Consider the following 19,838-nt stretch of genomic DNA (forward strand, 5'->3'; position numbering starts at 1 on the left):
TATCAGTGTAACCCTGTTACAACTTTGGCTTTAGATTCTGGCTTCAGGATTTAACACTGGCATGTTTTGCAATAGCAGGGAGGGTTAGTGTTGTATTTGTGTAAAAAACAGCTTTCCAGCCTTTGTTTCTGTTGCTTACTGTGCTGTGAAGTAGCTGGAACCAGAATAATAAACAAATGATAATTCTACAGGAAAAATGAAAGATCTAAACCCTAAATGAATATATAGCATAATACTGTGACTGCAAGTTACTCAAGCTATGATTGTTAACTAAACATAATGTACATTTTGACAAATATGCCATGTCCAAACACTATTTGACAAACTGCCTTTTTTCAGAACCAACAATAACTGAGCATTTTGACACACAATAGGAAAACATCACATATCTCCCCCTCCACTGAAATATATAGTCATGTAGGTATATAACTGCAGAGGTCAACTTGGAGAGGAAGAAATAACAACTTAGATTTGGGGATTTTTTTTTTTCCTGAAGTCACCATTAAGTTCTGACCCTGTTCAGCACAGCAACAAAACAGCAAACCAAGAGTGTACTAATAACAGTGTGAGTTACCTGGGATACAGGTATAACGATGAAAGAACCCCCACCGGCGCTCTCGGTGACGACTGCCACGAACTTGGAGTTGACGGCACAGAAGTGGTTGTCATGGACGTTCTTGGTGATGGGGATACCGTCGAAGCAGTGCTCCCGGTTGGCTACTTTTCCGTAGACATTTCGAAACTTGGAGCTTCGGTAAGTCGGACGCCATGACATCTGAGGAATACAAAAAAAAAACAAGGCATATTTGTACATCTGTGTAACTGTATGCTAAAGTGCTGATATCATTTTTAGAATCCAAATTAGACGTGAATTAATCATTTAGTTAGTAAATTTACATCACAATATCCCAGAGCCCAAGATGCCATCTTTGAATTACTTATTTTGTCCAACCAAACGATGACAAAGTGGGTGAGACCACACTATTTGTCCCCATTCCAGTTGGTGTTTCTTTCCATACTGTCAATTGTTTGTTTAGCCAATATATGTAGCATTGCCGTCACATCTTATCACAGGTTTTGTTTGTGTTTAGCTCTGTGTTACATTTACATTTACACCTGCATTAATGGTTTAATCAAGACAGACAAGTATTTAAATTCACTTACTGTTTATTAATCTAAGTCCTGAGTTTCTTGAGTCATAGATTAGCTTGTTTTTCTGACTCACCATACTTTCCAGGAGACAGAGTGGGAGTCACCCAATGACTACCTGCTTTTAAACTCTCACTGACATCACCAGTGATATCTTGGGTTAGACCAAGTATGGGGGGGATTTATTTTACTAAGTTAAATGTTTGGTTTAGTATCTATATGATTTGTAATTATTTTGGCTTATAATGAGGATTATGTTGTGGATGATGTGTTTTGTTGTAAACAATGTTGACTGATACAAGTACCATTGTTATATGCCAGTTGGTATAAGGGAAAGGACACCTCTGTAAGAAATGTGGTTCTGCCTTGTAGATTGAAGGGCCTATTTAAGGGGAGAGATGTAAGTTCAGGTGAGCAGAAATGAGAGGATAACAGTGTAGTTGTGTGAACATGATCATGAAGTCTGAGTTATCCTGAGTTAAGCCAGTTAAATTATTTGCTTGTATTCATTTCTTTTTTTGAGACACTTGTTTTTTTGTTACACTGGACAGAATAAATCATGTTTTACTCATTCAGCAAGTCTGAGTCTGCCTCCTACCACCTTCAAGGCCACTCTGGTCAAGCATCATCACACAAACAAAACACAAAGATATTCAATTTACAGTTGTAAAACAGAAAAGCTGCAAATTTGCACATTTGGGAAGCTAGAAGCAGCAGGTTTTTGGCATTTTATTTCTTTTTAAAATGTGTGTAGTGTTTATTTATACTACGCAAAATCAATAAAGGACTATGACTTTAACCTGGATTCAGCATCCTAAGAAAATATTTTGCACTTTCAGTGTTTTTTGGTTGAGCTAAAGGCGTACTTCAGATGAAACTCCTGCTTTTGTACTATCTGGTTAATGTGTCTAGCAGCAAATCGAGGAATATTTAAGGATGATGAAATTGCCAAGTTGGTTCTCATTCCAAAACACTATAATAACACTGTAAGGGAAAGTTATCTTCCTCCTCAATGTATTGTTTGGAACTGGTAATGATGATGATTATACAGAAATAATCAGCGAAGTCTACTGTCACATTCCCATCTACCAAACCCACAGTTGCAGGGTGGGCTGTCCCATCTGTGCAGCCATGATAACAGTCACACATGTAGTTGTGGGAAATCTTCCAAACTGGTCATGGGTGTGAGACTCTTGAGGGGTGAAAACTGTTTTGACACCATTTCAAGTCAAGAAAAAAAAAAGCAATAATAAAGACATTTCATCCAGATTACTTAACAACAACAGACAAGGTCATTTTCTGAACCAATATGATTAAACTCCAACAAACACCACAGATTCCACTCTGTCCTGTTGTTTGTCACTCTATTTTGGCTCACATGGATATTGTACAACAGAAAAGCAGCCATTGTTTGCAACCACTACACGGAACAAAAGAGAAGTGGTTATGTTTAACTCAAGATGCTTCTTTTGTTTGTCACTTCACCACAAGAAAGCATTGATTGAGCTCTTGATTTTTTTGGCCATGAGCTAGTTCTGCTTAAGGACTCAAAAGTTGCCTCAGCCACAGGAAGTGGATGTCAAATGCCCTTTAACCCAAAAGCAAGTTGTTGGAACAAATTAACATAATACATTTGAGACATTGTCTGAATCCGGATCTGTTTTTAAGCATGACACTAGTGACTCTACCGATGGACTCTACCAAGTCACGACAGGAACTGGAGGGAGAGGATTTATGACTCTTGTCAGATCAGTGGCAGCAATAACGGATAACATCAGGCAATCCTCTATTCAGCATTGTTCTTCGGATGTGGAGGGGAACTGGTAGGAGTGGTGTACACATGCAAATAGAAACATCCTCAGACCACGCCGCTGCTATTGTTGTTCCCTTTCCGTCTCGAACCAGACAGAAGAAATGGCATCCAGTGGGCTATTCAATTACGGGTGGTCACTTTGCACTAACTTCAGCACTCAAATACGGCAGCTGTAGCGACCCTTCCGCAGTATTATATGCCTACTGCTATTATAATAAGCATAGTGTCTGAACAAAGGTTTTTTTTTTGTGTGAATCTTAAATGTAGTGGTGAAACAATTGGTTGATTGGGTGATTACTTGATTGACAGAAAATTAATTAACTAAATGCAAAACATTTGCTAGTGTCAGCTTCTCAAGTGTGAATGTGAGGATTTGTCGCCTGTATCGTTGTAAAATACATTTCTTTGGGTTATGGGCAGCTGATCAGACAAAACAAGCAATATGAAAATGCCACTTTGGGCTCTGGAAAATTCTGATGGGCATTTAGCACTATTTCCTGGCAATTACTAAAGAAAAAACAATCACCGAAATAATGAAAATGATTGTTACTTGAAGCTCTACTTAAATGATTTTACTGTAAGCTGGTCATATGCAGCCATAAACATGTCTCACCCTCATCTCATTCAAACCCAGATCGACTGGTCTGAAGCTATGTCTGTATGAGCAGCATAATGGCAGCTTGTTAAAGAATTAATGTAGAACAGAAGAGCAGCAGAGAGTGGCCTGAGGGACGGTTAGAGGAGAGGGAGAGAGGAGACTCGACTGCTTTGAGCTCTCTTTACAAGGATGCTCATTCATTGGTCACTGGCGTATGGCACAGAGAGGATGTCTGTCTGTGTGTGTTTGTGTCTTTCTTATCTCACGAGGGTTTGCACCAGAAAGAACGCATGCGTGGTCGCAGACACACACAAAAAAATAGCAACTCAGAGAAGAAATTACTATGAATCCATCAACGCAGATCACAAGACTGATGAATTATGAGTGTGAGTCCCTGCAGGATTACACAATATCAGGCCTTCCTAACTTCTTAACAATTTTTCATACAAATGTTTTATGCAATGTTGAATTCATATAAATACACATAACTGAACACATCTGAACAGCACACCAATGTTCTTATAATCACCTAATTGAAAAGGTCACCTTACCTTACCGGTGTCCTTACAGTGACACTACAGCGTTGCTGTGGCCTTCTCAGATTGCAAACATCCACCCTCCTTTCTACACGAGCCGCCAGGATCTCCTCTATTCCTTCCCTTCCTTTCAAATCTAAGCAGGCGGCCTGTGTCTGCTCTACCTCCTTCTCTCTCATGTTTTTCTCCCCCCTCCCCTTTAAACTCGCTCTTCCCACCCTCTTCTCCTCCTACTGGTACTGATAGCTGGAGGGACAGCACTCCCCCCCCTTCCTCCACTACCCTGCTCTCCCATCCTGCCACTCAGTCAACCCTCACTCTCCCTCTCTCTCTCTCTCTCTCTCTTTCTCTCTCTCTCTCTCTCTCTCTGTCTCCTTGTCCTTGTTTGTCTCTACCACAGTTCACGCTCCAGCCAGGGCAGAGCAGACATCACAGCCTTCGAGTAGTAGCCATTCACCATCCTCCCTCTCCCACCTACTGCTTGTTTGGAATTACAAGGGCTTTGTGGCTCCCAGCACCACCAGCAGTTTTCAGTCCCTCCATCCTCCTCTTTTTTAATCTTTTATCTCTCCCCTCCTTAGTCTAATCCTTCATTCCACTGCTATGAAACCTACCCAATTACTGTAAAGGCATGTGTACCCCAGAAGGAACGTCTCAAACTATCAACCTTGTTGGGAACTGCAGTAGTGCCGAAAGCAAAATGATAGCATTTAAGAATAGTAAAATGCCATACAGACTGTCAGGATGTTGCTTTTTGAAAACATAAAACATGTATAAACAGGGAACATACAAAATAGCCACCTTCCCAGTAAAGAGTTGTACAATCCACAGTATGTGCACTTCTCTTCATCTGTATGATTTTATACATTCACTGCATGTTATTCAGAAATTCACTGCCTTGTCTGCATGTCAGTTTTTTCTTCTTTTTTTTTTTGTTGCATTATGAGAACCCCAAAAAAGTGAGCAATGTTGACAAAAACTGAATTATCCCATTCCACTAATTTCTTATAATCCAGTCCTTAATTAAAAGCATTGTATGTATAGGGGAGGTAGGTAAAGGTTTTACATTTTCAAGTGTCCTGAGATAACTTTTGTTATGATTTGGCACTATATAAATAAAATTGAATTTAAAATTTTGCATTTGGTTTTCATTTTGGTACAGACATTCATGGCGCCCAGAGGATGAATCCTACTGACCTTTCGTCTAGCATCACCAGCAGGTAAAGATTTTCACTAAACCTCTAAATATCTAGATAGATTAGTACAAGATTTTGCACAGACATTCATGTATCCTAATGACTTTGGAGACTTCTCTGGTCTGAACAACTATTGGATGGATTGCCATGACAAACAAGAGCTATGCACAATGGTGTTTTATAGTTTAGAATGATGCATGACTTAAGTTGGATTTATGCTCACTGAGATCTTTGGCAAACATATTACACTCATTATGTTATCATGGTCTGAAATGTGTCAACAAGGTGCAAGTAACCCTTGAAATAGCTTAAAATCAATTCGAGCATGAGTGTCTGTTCCTACTTAATTAAATGACTCCATAAAAACAACTATTACATTTTATAAACAAACACTTGTCAGGAATATGTGAATTTCCTTCCACTGACAAAATAGTATCAGAGATCCAGTAAATCCTAAATATGTCTCTTGCATTCAAATGCATGTTTAAAGATATTATGGAGTTAAAAATAATTATGTGAATGATTTCAGCTCCTAAATCACTGCCTCTTCTTCCCCCTCCCCATTGATCCTGAGGTGTTTGTTCACTACAAAGAGCTGCTGCAACGGCCCCTGGTCAGGTCGATATAGTAAGGCAGGTGCTAGTAAAAACTGCATCCCCTGATGATTGTCTACTGTGTGTTTGAAATGTGTTTGGGCCCCTGCAGGTTCACTCTTAGCCTCTTGGCTTGGTATGTATGTGTACAGTGTGTTTGTCTTTTGTCTTCACTATGAGTTGTACATGTGTGTCTGTTTCCATGCCTGCATCAATGTCTGACCATGTGTTGTCTGTTTGCACTAGTATACATTTACTGTAGTGTTCATGGCTGTAAGGCAGACCACTCCAGAGAGCAGAGCGTGTTTATTGAGTTTTTTAAATCTTGCCTCAAGACACTGCTGCTCTGTGCACACTCAATCTTTCTCTTTCCTGCTCCCTCTCTGAGTTTTAACCCTCTTTCTCAATTAAAAGACAATCACCAAAATATAAAACTAGCTGTCAAACTGCAACAAACCACAGAACAGAAACAACATTTGGCTCTATATTCTTCCATTGCCTCAGCTGCAGTCAAAATTCCACTCTCTCCTCAAACTATTCACAGTGAATGGTAGCATACAGACTCATTCAGAGCCATTCAAACACCATCAAATCAAATCAATGGGTTAAATCATTCCAGTCAAGATTTTCTCAATGTTGGAGCCAACCGAGGAAGCTGGACCATCTGAGCTAACATTCAGTTGGTACACAAAGGAATCCACAGGATGAGTGCATGTCTTGTCACTCAGACATAGACACGCTACCATGTCACATTCTGCCTTTTCCTCTTCTCCCTTGGCAGTGACACTGTATAGTCATTTATGATGACTTCCCATCTCGGCGAGGAGTAAATATCACAAAACGGAGATATCCTGTTGGCTCTTTTTGACCAAATTTTCCCTCAGCATGAAGTGAGTTCTCTATTTCTAACTCACACAGGAAGTGTCACAGCTTGGCTTAAAATGCTGGAATATTTTCTATTATGCTATGGCAATTGCCTGATGGGACAACTGTGTCAGAACTGTACAAAAAGCCTTTGTGCACTCTGAAGTTGTGACTATAAGAGCAAAGTATTTGTGTTTTACTAGTTATCAGCTGAGAGCTACAGTGTTTCCCCCATATTCATTCTGCAGTGGGGCAGTGTTGCTGCAAAATTATGAGCGCCACTGCTAAAATTTCACACAATCATTAATATCAATGGGCTACTAAAGATTTTCACTCGTACACTGTGTGCGAGCATGATAACACCCTACCCGTTACCATGGAATTGTTTTGAATCATCCTCCCTCTCCTCATTCTTCAAAGGACATCTACATTAAAGGTACTGTTATAAGAGTAGCATAGCTCCACTAAGTAATAGGGCAGTGCATGATGTGTGTACGTCGCGTGTGTGTGGTTGAGTGAGTGGCAGAAAAGTGACGTTGAATGCAAGCAGAGCAGAGGAAAAGGTTAGCGGTAAGTTGTCGATATGGCAGTAAATGTACAGTACAGGCTACAGAGTGACAGTTAATAAATGCTGCAGCTTCTAAAGACCAAGAAAAGTTTCGTCTGTCGTTTCCCCAACAACTGGAAAAGTGAAGAGGGTTAGCCCCGAAGTTACCGACAATGCGTTAGCCTAACCTGACCAGGCTTAATTATGGTGGACTGACAAGGAACAGAGAAATGCCTGGCTGCTGAGTCTCTTAGCCCTACCCCCCCCCCCCCCCCCCCCCCCCCCCCAGCACTTTCCATTTGGATATTCCAAATTAGGTCTTATTCCAAATGTAGCATTTTCTGATTAAGATGTGGGACGTGCTGTTATTATTCAGGTTTTAGGAGCAGTCTTTGGACATGTATACAGTGTATTCGGAATATGCGTCTCAATTAGGGTTTTTACCGCAGTTTTCGACACACTGCCTGTTTATGGTCAGCTCTGTGCGTTGTAAACAAACAAACCATCCAACAGTTTGCAAGGCTGGACTATAAGATATAACTGCATGAAAACCTGCAAATGAAATTAATTGGCACCTCATTAGAAAGTGCACTTACATTGGACAGTAGACAGATCAACACATAAAAGGGCAACATCAGCACCCAAACAATAGGCACACTTGCAAACCAAGTCCTACTTAAAATAATCAGCTTAAACTGATGCATAATGCTTAACGCTCAGTCAGGTGAAACAACAGCCATGCATGCAATGTTTGCTTAAAGCAGTACATACACAGAAAATCAAATGAGAGGCACAGCCAGCACTGCAGGTTATGGCAGCCTCTAACAAGTGGCAAATAGAATAAAAAAATAACAGAATGGAATAGATTTTTAGCACACCTGCTCCTGCAGCCAAAAGTGAATCAGTCCATCTGGATTCTTGTCGAATTTTCCAGATGGCCAGTTCAGGAATGTTGGAAAGGTAATCTTTTATTTGAGCCTGCATTAATTTCTATCAGTTGAAAAGCGAGGTCACAGGAGCTCTTGGGACTCATTGAGTACCAATCATCTGGCCCATTGGTGTCTATAATATTATCTCTGGGATATTTCAAATAATTAAGAATAAACACAAACACTTTAAGAAGGATCAACTGTAATAAACCACATTTTAGCAAACAGGAGATTTGGACAAAAGGATAAAATTTTCCTATTGGTAACGTCACTGCTTCAACCAGCAATAACTGAAATATTTAACCGGCAGGTGGAGGGTGGGGGTGGTGCTACATGAACACATGTCACATCTGCAAAAATACAGTATATCCCAGATTACAAAACCTTTAAACTGGACATATATGCACATGATTTCTCTTAAAAAGCCATAGTGGAACACTGCAGGTAGAGCTGTTTTATGCAGACTGTCAGTGAATTAAACCTCAATATTGCTGACAGTGCATAAATCGTGCTTTTAGAGGTTAATTATTTGAAAGTGTGAGTGTTGATGAGAATATAAAGGGACTTAATTTGGTGGTGAACCATCTGAAAAAAGCTATAGATTCAATAGGCAATGTTTAACCCTAGTATGCAGTGACAAGACCTTGAAACTCATTGAATCAAACTTTGTTTATACCATGCTAAAACTATATTTTAAGTGGATAAAAGTATATTAAATATGACAGTCTTTGTGGGACACATAGAAGCCATGTGAAAAAGTAGCCAGTGATGTCTGAGTTTTGGAGTGTGTACTCACATCATGACAGAGTTTTATTTGGTGATAATGACAGCAGATGCAGAAGCTCAGCTAATGGCAGCTCTTAGGCCTTAAACCAGCCCCATTAAGTAGTGGTAATGGTGCAAAGAGCACACTACCCAAGGACAGGAAACACAGAAACCAAGCTGAAGGGCACTTATCAGCGAAGCAGTACATGAAGGAGTGGGTGTCCCGGAATCCATCCATTGCCTCCGAGGGTAAAAGGAGTTTGATGACAGGAGTGTTATCATCCGGGTGATATAATTACATTATATATATATAAATATATATATATACATTCACAATGTCTTTTTCTTCATCCATCCCTCTAACAAATAAAATATTTTACATTCAAACACAAATCAGAGACACATTTTTCCTGTTCTACGTGTAAGGTCAGTTATTCAAAAACAATAAGAAACATCTAAATTAATAATCTACCCTGTGCTTGCTTCTCCTTTTCCCCAAGGAGTTTCTGCCACATGCTTTTTGGAGCATAATGATGCGAGCTCAGGCTCACACCCCAAATGAAAGAGGGGGGTTGCCGACAAGGTGAAGGAAATATCCCGAGGAGAGACGAAGAAACAAGAGAGGCTGTGACAAAAGGAAAATAGAGATAAAGGGCGGCGGAAACTGGCTAAAAGAGAGAATAAAGGACTGAAGGTGAAAGAGGAGACAAGATAAGAAGAGAAAATAGAAGAAGAAAGGGCAGTGGCAGGCCGACAAAGAATGATGAAATATTTAAGAGATCAACAAAAAAAGAAGACAGAGAGGAGGAGCGGCGGACTCTCTTCCCAGACGGAGATTGACTCCCCTCTGTCAGACCACCTGCCTGTTCAGTGGGACACTCATACTGAGCCATCTAAAGCTGTCTGGAGATGAATATTGACAGTGAGTGTATTATTCCCTCTGATCAAAGTGATTAACATAACAGAATCGACAAAGCCTTTAAGTGTTATCTTTTTATTGACAATATCCTGACAGTGGTGATATTAGATGACAATTGACTGTCAAGGTCATTTACTGCATCCTCATACCTGCAGATAAGTAAATACAAAGTTAAAGGGGAAAAAGGTAAAAACGTTATTATATTTTATCATGAGAATTTGGCTTTATTACATGACAAAAGCTGCTGTAATAATTTGATGCTGCAATTTGTATAGAGACACCTCTAATACACAGTTTGAATACTGTAGTGGACAGTTATAGGGCATCTGTTTGAGCAAAACGAATGAATAAAGTTAATTGAAACTGTATTTTAGGAGAAAAGCTGCTAAACATTTACAGAGGCGACAACTCAAAAAGTTGATTTATATCATGGTACACAAATCTCATCTGCTCTGAAATGAAATCCCTCTGGCGGTGATTCAAATTGAGAAAGCCAAATGGCACGGAGCCCAAGAATAAGGAGCAGGAGATGAAGGAGCACTTTCATCAGATTATTGAAATTCATCACTGAAATAAGACCAGAGAAACAGCTCTGTGAAGAAAAAAATAATCATTTGCTGATGAGAAGTTGACTTGCTGGATCTCAGCTCATTGGCTTTTTTTCCTATGTTATTCCTATTGTCTTACTGTCAACAAATAGAACATGCAGAGCCGAACCAACAATGAATTGATCCTACTTACAAGTATTGTGTCCATATCCAAAGTCTGATATATCTTATTCCTCTGTGCCGTAGACTTGTTGTCCAAACACCATTAAAAGCACATCAATGAGCCACAAAGTTGTACTGAGTGGCATGCTCCTTTACCACAACAATTATGGTCACACAGTTTGCTTGGAAACGGCTCCAAAGCCTAATAACAATGATCATGCTTTCAGTCTCTGCAGAGTTGATCTGTGTAAGGCAGAGGCCATTGCACATGTGCAGGACTGCAGTTCCATTTACAGTTGTAGCACAACAAGCTAGCAAAGCACAGTAAAAGGAATGTAACACGGCACTCCTCACCAGAGACTGAAAAAGTGACTACTATTATTAGTCTTTATATAAACCTGATACATCAGGCTTTGGATATACACACAATACTTGTAAGAAGGATCAATAATTCATTGCTGGTTTAGCTCTGCACATGATAAAAAAAATCGGCAGCCATATCTGACAACGAGACTGGCATTAAAATCATCTCTTGTGAGTCAAGTACAAATAGCAGCTCTGTCTGAAATCATGTTAATGCTTTAGATAACAATATGTTAAGAAACTATAGGCGGCTGAGATATTTTTCCCACTCATCTGATATGACAAATCGGTACTGACCCCAATACTCATCTTTTCAGGGGGGTTGGGAATTGGCCATGACATGACCAATCCATGCTAATTACAGTGTCTTTGTCTATGTCATTACAAAATTCAGTTTATCACTTACAGGTGGGGCAGCAACTCAGCTGTTAGTGCCACAACAATATCTGGCCTCATGTTACTTTACATAAAAATGATTGAGGTATGCAGATCTCAACTTTAGGAACGTATTGGATCGATGCCCTAAGGTATCAGAGTCAGTATTAGTAGAGAAAAAGTTGGAAGGGCATGTCCCTAGTTTTTCCTAGAGGATATTTCAAGTGTGTTGGGGTGTTGCCAGTGTCTTTGCGCTGCTTGTGGAAGAACTATAAGTACCAATGAAGCATTTTTACAGTGCGGGATAAAAACGAATAGTTTTTCCATTGCACATAAAGATACATCATCTTTTGATGACAGATGCTTTTGGCACCTGTTTTCTTTATCAGTTATTAGGTAAGATACAGTAGTTTCAAAATTTAAGCCATAGAGCATTAAGTATCTCGAGTTAATTAATGCTAAATACTCTGTGGTAAAGAGTTGCATCATTGTCAGTGTCAAGTTGACTGATAAATATATAAACACATTTTAAAAAGAAAACCTAACAAAGGGCTACAACATGGTATGATCGGAAAGGCTGGCCAGCCACCAGTTTTTTCTTCTCCATTAAAGCCATAAGTCATTTACTGGTTCAAAATATTTTAAAATCCTCTAATCTTTTCTCATACATAGTGCATATTTATTGCAGTTTTTCACAAGTCTGGAAAAAGCTACTTGTCCATCCAAATTGGATGAGACACAAAGCTTTGAAGTTAAGAACCACAGAGACTCAGCATGCCAGGCAATCCTGCTTGACTGTGTCATCGACCAGACGCACTCAACAACCTTTTGGTATCTCTGCCTCATCAATCTACCATTGTCTGTCTTGCTCTCTCTTTTCTCTCCTTTTCTTGTCCTCTCACTATCTTGTTCTCTCACTCTGTCCCTCTTTGCAAGATTAGAGAGACGGAGAGCGTGAAAAAGCAAAGCTAGACAGAGAACGTAGCCAAGCCAAGTGTCAGACCATCTGCCTGGCCAAGGACTTCTCCGTTCCATACTGTGACCGTCTGAACCTTGGCAAGAACGACTTGTGCTGCTAAAATACTGATCTCCCTATCATTCATCTGATACTACTTCAGAGAAAGACATGTTAGAATAAGATAATTAACCCCCAAAAGAATAGAACAGATTTTAAGATCTATGATGTAGTCATTTGATTAATAATAAATGAGTGCAGATACCAATACTGTATACAATATAGGGCAACTTTGCACATACATTGAATATATACAGAGAGAAACAGTTACTTGCCGCCTCAGGTTGCATTAAATATGAATGCAACTTTAGGAATAACACAAAATAAAGGAGCATTTGTAAGAATAAGAGTCTAAAGCCTTGCTCGTGGTCCCACGAGTGTTTTTTTACAGCACACAATAAGAAAGCGTTGGAGAACCAAACAATAAACTGACACATTTCTATTGTTAGAGCCTTTGTCTTGAGAATTACACCACAGGAAAGGCCACAAATGGGTTTATCTCTATGGGACCATAAATGTGATCAACATGGTAATCACCTGTTAAATTAGAAAATGAAGTTAGTGTCCGAAATGGAAAAGATTCATCCTCTGGGGATCATCAATATGCTTTGCAAACGTTTGTGGCCAACATGCTTAATACGTCTTTATATTTTTTACGTCTAATAACTACACAACTACACAAAAAGTCAGGTAGTGACCAAGAACTAAAGGAATTATTGTTGGGAAACCTTGAATTTTCATTGCAAATTTCTTGCCAAATGGTCAAGTACTTGTTGAGATATCTTACTCTGGACCAAAGTGTTGGACAGACCAACAGCTTACGACAGCATGTGCAGACGCCGGATATGAGTGTTCAACTGCTATTATAGAGCTATTTGTCTGATACAGTTACCCAGGGCAATGAGATAACTAACGCTGTTGTAAAGGAAACCTCATACACATGACTGTCATATTAGAGCACCGGGTCAGTTATGTGTAATCTCTTTATGGTTACTCACAATGTTTATGGTCACATTGAAGGTGGGATCACAGAGTAAGTACAAGTTGTACAATTAAAGAGAGAAGACCATAAATACAGCTTCTGCATGATACTATTATGAGGGGCAAATAGGCTAAAAAAAAATCTCTTTGAGGTGGATCTTGAACACAACTGAAAAATATACATGTCACAGTCTATTATCATAGGCTAGATACACAAAATAGTCCAATCTGTGAGAGAGACAGACGGATTGTAGCGATTCTGGCACCTTTGCCAGCTTTAAAGTGGGGGCAGGGAAACTCCAGATGTTCCTGTTTATTCGGAGCAGGGGCCGTGAGGGAAGACTCCTAATGGGTTTTTCTACTGAGGTAAGCAGGTTGAACCACAACAGCAGTGAAGCCCTACAGTATGGTTGCTTCTTCAAGAAAGACATGGTCAGAAATAAAGCTAGTGAAGAATAAGATTGTGTGTTGTTAAACATGTGACAGGTGAAATGAAGATGAGATAGTGCTCTTCATCTCTCTGTCCGAGACTTTCTAACTGTTTCTCACACACATACTCCTGGGCATGCACACTGGTTAAAACTACCTTATCAGCCTTTGCACATCTGGGAGCATTTCTCCACTATATTGTCTTCCTCAGCTTTCTGTTTCAATAAAGAAAAAAAAAAGACATGCCAACTGTGCACTTTCTTTAAAAAATGCAGAAGCAGGAGGTAGTAATTGCCTTTGCATCCATGTGTGAGCTTGTTAAACCATATTTGAAATGACGGTATTCCCATATGTGGCTGAAGGTTAATGTGTTGTGAATTTGACCTATTTCAAATGGAGCCCCTCTGTTGATGAGATCACACAGAGAAAACTAACCACACAGCTATAATTCTAATGCTGCCTTCATTCATTCAACATCAGTGTGTCTCCATATGTTTATTATACTTTTTCCATTGTTGAAAAGGCTGATTGGAAAGTCGACAGTGCATACAGCTCACACTGTAGGAAAGTGCTTGGCCAGCTGGTAATATGTTAGATATCTATTATATGGGCACTCATGCACATATTTCCTGTCTGTTGCATTGATCTGTTTATTTCCAGCCTGTCAATTGGACTTCCATATTACAGTAGGACTATGTGTCCCAGTTAAAAGCCAGTGGTAAAACACAGACCTCATTTCACTATCCTCTGTGGAGACAAATATTTAATTTTGGCTGTTATTCCATAAGGGATTCTTTATTGGCACTATCCGCTCCCAGCTGGATCTGCTAACTTTGCGAGTCATACTCAAGCTTACTATTATCTGCACTGTCTTTGTTTCTAACACTGAAGTTATGAGGTTATCAGTAATGATATAGTCAATGCTGATCTGTATGCTGCCTTGTTGATTCAAGATTCAAGATTCATTTATTATTATCATTTTACAACACAAGGTTGTATAACAAAGTGTAGCTTGTAGTCCCTTTATGCTACTCACAAAAACAGAAATTATTTAAATGGATTAATAAATAATAAGTCATAAAAATAAAACTTTTTTACATTGGAGTGCGGAGGATGAATTGAGGAGTCTCACAGCCTGAGGAAAGAAGCTGCTCTGTAGTCTGGTGGTACAACAGTGGATACTTCTGTATCTCTTGCCAGACGGCAGCAGGATGAACAGGCTGTAGCTGGGGTGGGTATTGTCTTTTAGTATCCTTTGGGCTCTGTGCAGGCACCTCACCTCACCGATATCACTGATATTTGGTAGATGGGTACCAATGATCTTCTGGGTGGTTTTGATCACCTGCTGCAGAGCCTTCCTGTCTTGGACCGTGCACATAACATGCCAATTTGTGATGTTTCCAGTCAGGCTTTCTATTGTCCCCTCAACTTGTCAAATCTTCCTTTAAATTAAGAATATTTCCCAGTCGTGTTCAAAATGTTCAAAACTACATTTTCAATCACTAACTTCCTCCCAGCGAGCCTTCTAGAGAGCCTTTGACACAAGTACGAACTTGGGCATACATCAGCCCTGGAGTTTGAATGTAAAGATACAAAGTTAATTTTAATAGAATAGCTTTTAATTATCAAGACCACTCTTTTCTATCTTCTCACCATAAAAAATCATGGGATGAATTCAATTGCTAAGCTTCTTTTTAACTTGGACACGATTGGTAGGGACACCAAACCACTGAAAGGTTAAATTTACATTGAGGAAGGTAATGTTCATATCAGTCAATCAATGCAGGGATCAAATACATGACTGACACATCACTCCTATCTATGGGATAAAAAGCAAACATGGAAGATTCAAGTTACTTAGTGAGGTTAATTGCTCATTATACAGCACAGACTACAATCAATCACAGATTACACATGGCCAGCCTTCTGGGAAATTCCAAATTTGTTCAGCAATCTGGTGGCCCTGTCACTGGTGCTGAGTATCTGTGTGTGGACATCCTGCAATGACAAACTTCAGTTGCCAGGATTACAGTATAACTCACAGCATTATTCAGGCAAACAAGGTAAGTTACGTTTTACACATTAGAAAACACATCCTCATGAAAAAACAGTATAAGTCTAACAACAAAAACATTTACACCATCTAGCAGCCATAGTAATGCACTCCGGCTTTCCAAAACCGTTACAAATCACTGTTGAAAAATTATTATGTCTTAGGGTGTGACAACACTGTGGTTAAGCTCTGCTTAGGTTTAGGCAAAAAAAACACTTGGTTAGGGTTAGCGCGTTAGTCACATAACCTCCGTCAGCAACAGTAAACACAGTCACAGTTTTTTTTTTTTTAATTCTCCTGCGGCAAAGTCCACTATCTATCTAGCCATCAACCCAACCTGCCTCCTCCTAGCAAGGCAAAATCATCTTATCAAGTCACCTTATATTGACGTCATCTGAACTGCATCACTCCCCCGGGTCATAATTACTACAGCTGCTCATTTTTCCAGCTGAATTTTAGACCTATACTGTCCTTTTTATTGTGAGGAAGGGCTGCATTACATGAAAAATAACCACATTAACAACTGAACATTTGCCAAAGAGCGAGTGGAGAGGAGGGGTTGTGTTTTCCTCACCTACCAGTATGTATTTTCACCTAATCAAAATGACAAAAATTAAGCTACTGTAGTTAATTAGTCTTACAAAAGCATGGTAGCTGGAAAACTTGCTATGTCTGTTGGTTGTTTTGTTTCAACGATGTTGCTATGTCTCTATGGTTTCACTTGATTAAAGACACAGTGGCTTTCAGAAGGCATGAAGTTACTAATCAAGGGATGCCAACTTCACTCAGCAAACTTATTGTTTTCCTCTGGAGTAGCAGAGAATTGTGGCTGGGGGCAGTGGGGGTGGCAGTTCAGAAACATTTGCTGGCTTAAAAAGATAAATGTTAAAGCTTCTCATCCTATCTTTCCATGAAAAAAGGACCTGCAGCATGCCTTCCTTTGCTGCTACCCTCAGCACGTTTCCCCTCCAAGCTTTTTTCCTCCTGACTATGTTGTGGAATGATGTCATTTAGCCTTCATTACCCTAAGCTCAGGAGTTCCCATTCTTCATTGTCATTTCCAGGCTTCACCTTCAACATGGTCTTCACCTTGTGTGACAGACAGGAAAAATACAGGGACTTAAAGGAAATTGTAGTCGACACTAAAACACCTGGCTAGCAATTTATTTAAGACCTGAGCTACATAGTTTATTCAAATGAAAATTAAGTGGAGTGTTAAGTGTAAGATGTTCAAAGTTGAAGTGTTCACTTTTACATCACCTGTCCAATATTTAATCACTGATGTGAGACAACTCCTAAGACAATAATATCTACCAATATACCAATCAAGCCAAAACTATGACCAGAAAGCTGAAAATAACTCAGGACAGAGTGTCCATTCTCAGTGGGATTGGCAGCACTAACAACTCTTTTACATAAAAGAGACTCATTTTCTTTAACATCAATAAAACTAATGTTTAATGGTGCTTTTTAAATTTATCACATTTTTCTTATTTAACCATGATTACAGCCTTTTCCAGACTTTTATTTAATCCTTAACCCAATAAACAATAAAGGGGAAAGCAATGAGACAGACCGTAGAAGACACTCCACACTTAAAATTATACAATTTTATTAGCTTTGTTTACATCTGAGCTAAAGCTTCATCAGGTCTTTGCATGTTGCATTTTTTCTATGTTGACTAACTTTATCAACCATTTTTAATGATATTGCGAAACAAAATGTACAAAAAATGTAATGTTAAACCATAATCATATATACTCCTGTTTGACCAGACTGTAGTAGTATGTATTCTAATATTCAATCATTTCTATTAGCTCTTTTGTTGTACTGTTCCTTTTTAGACAGATAGATACCCACTTTGTTACCATAGTGACAGCAAAGGAAATCCAGACAGCTGAAATTAATGTTAAAATCCTCGAAAACAAGGACCAACTAATATTTATATTGACTTTTCCTCAGTCATGATTAAAAAAAATCTGGCAAAAGCTACAGTTTCGTGAAATTAATTCCAGTGTAAATCAAACCCACTGATGTAGTGTCCTGTTGCTGTCTAAAGGAGGAAATTAAGATTTTTAAGACAAATATTGAGCAATTTTTGAATTTTATAGTTTAAGTAATATGCCAGCATGTAGAATTTTGCTTTGAGTTTACTAACACATATCATTTTCTGATCCCGTCTTTTTGTTTTTTCATTTTTTCCCCAATTCTGAGCAGCCATTTCCCAATGCCCTGTTGTTGTTGGTACTAACCACTTCTGTTGGCCCGAGGAAGGTGTAGATATCCATATTCTTCTTTTGATGAGCATGGAGCCTCTTTTCACCTGCCGGCTAGGATCTTTACCAGAAGAAGCGTAATGTGCTAATGCTATCCCCCCTAGATCCCACCCACGTTCACACAAGCGCCCTGACTAACCGCTAGGAGTCACTAGTGCAGCGAGAAGCTCTTTTAGCGGCTTCTTCATGAACACTGATAACTGTGTTTGTTCAAGACTCAAGTCTGAAGCGTTGCTGAATTGAACCGGGTCTCTGCAGCGGCAGATGCTTTCCCCCGTGCCACCTGGTGCCTGATCTCGTCAGTCGTCAATTAACCTCATTTATAAGAGGCTTTGCTTTGACCAAACTCATTTAACAAACTGCTGACACACCAGGCTACATCTGTGGTTTGAAGCCGACACTTTCACCATATACTGTAGATTTTCTACATAAGAGGCTTATGTATTTGTGGTTCATGTGATCTTCTCATGAGCTGTCAGTTTGTCCACAACTATGCACCACCATGACTAACAATCTGTAAATCAAATCTCTTACTTTTTGTGTATCTCATTTTAGCAATGTTGAACAGACTGTAGCATGGATAGTAACATATGTTGAATATAAAGTAGAAGAGGGAATAGACCAAGACATGAGGTAAAACAGAAGGCACATGAGAAAAGGAAATGACAAAGAAATGGAGAATGAAACGGAGAAGAATTCAAGTATTTTGTGCTGCAGAGAGACTAATATCTATATTTACACTGCTATCAGTGCCCATAGGCGAAATACAGAGCTGAATTTGACCCTGTTGAACTCCAATGCGGATGTCTGTGTGTGTGTGTGTGCGTGTGTATGAGAGAGAGAGAGAGTGTGGGTGGTAGTATCATCCACCGTGGATATGTTCTCACTCATTGCCCCACTCCCCACTCATTGCTCTCTTATCTCCACTCAACTCTCTGGTGCTGGTGTATGTAGCTCAGCCTATAATGCACACAAAGATAAACCCATCATCTGTATATTAAAATGTGTCATGCATCATGTTTGAAACAGCCCTTCAGTGGAATAAGACATCACAGTACATCATACGTGATCACCCTCCCGCATGGGAAAAATAAACATATCACAAAACATTAGGCAATTACACTGATGATAGGACGTACAGCAAATGCGAGTTGACATTCAACAAATGAACACACAGCACAGTATACAGCACTGCTATTGTCAGCCTCATGCCTGGGAATGTGATGTGGGATAAAATTACGTAAGTAGATTCCATGACACTTATGAAGCCTCCCAACCAGGCAGCTGCTGTTTCAGTGAGAGAAAGGACCACCCTGATTTGCACAGCAGTGGCAGTGCAACGGCCTACATAGTTGACACGTACTGACCACTGCAGCTTCACCCGTGCTACCATAGTAATACTTTCAAAAACAAGCCAACGAGGTCAACGACTAGAATATGGCTGGACCATGTATGAAAAGCTAGAGGGCTTTTAATTTGTATGTCGCCCGGTTACCATCAGACATGGACATCGCCAGCATTTTTAGGATTTTTGTTTTTATATAAGTTTAAGTTTATTTATTTGTAAAGCATTTTTATACAGTAGTTGTAACTCAAGGTGCTGTACAAATAAGAAAAACTTTAAAAATACTTAAAATTCATTTCACCAGATTTTGGGTGTAGACTCTATGGTGCTGTTGTAACCCACAAAAATAGTTTTAATGCAGTTACTATCAAGTTAAGCATTA

General features: G+C 39.4%; 1 protein-coding gene across 4 annotated transcripts in view; it reads right to left on the reverse strand.

Annotated features, from left to right (window-relative positions):
- The window catches only part of coro2ba (coronin, actin binding protein, 2Ba), a 50,616-nt gene that overhangs the window by 15,741 nt on the left and 15,037 nt on the right, over window positions 1-19,838 (reverse strand). For 2 of the 4 annotated variants that reach the window (XM_044354579.1, XM_044354573.1), the window contains exon 4: window positions 575-775. In XM_044354579.1, the coding sequence (XP_044210514.1) occupies window positions 575-775 (201 nt within the window). Of the gene's footprint in view, window positions 1-574; window positions 776-1,164; window positions 1,186-4,111; window positions 4,269-19,838 lie in introns of those variants that run through there. The other 2 variants (XM_044354587.1, XM_044354594.1) reach the window with 2 other exon arrangements.

This window comes from Thunnus albacares, chromosome 1 (genome assembly GCF_914725855.1).
Source record: "Thunnus albacares chromosome 1, fThuAlb1.1, whole genome shotgun sequence".
NCBI classification, from domain to species: Eukaryota; Metazoa; Chordata; class Actinopteri; order Scombriformes; family Scombridae; genus Thunnus; species Thunnus albacares.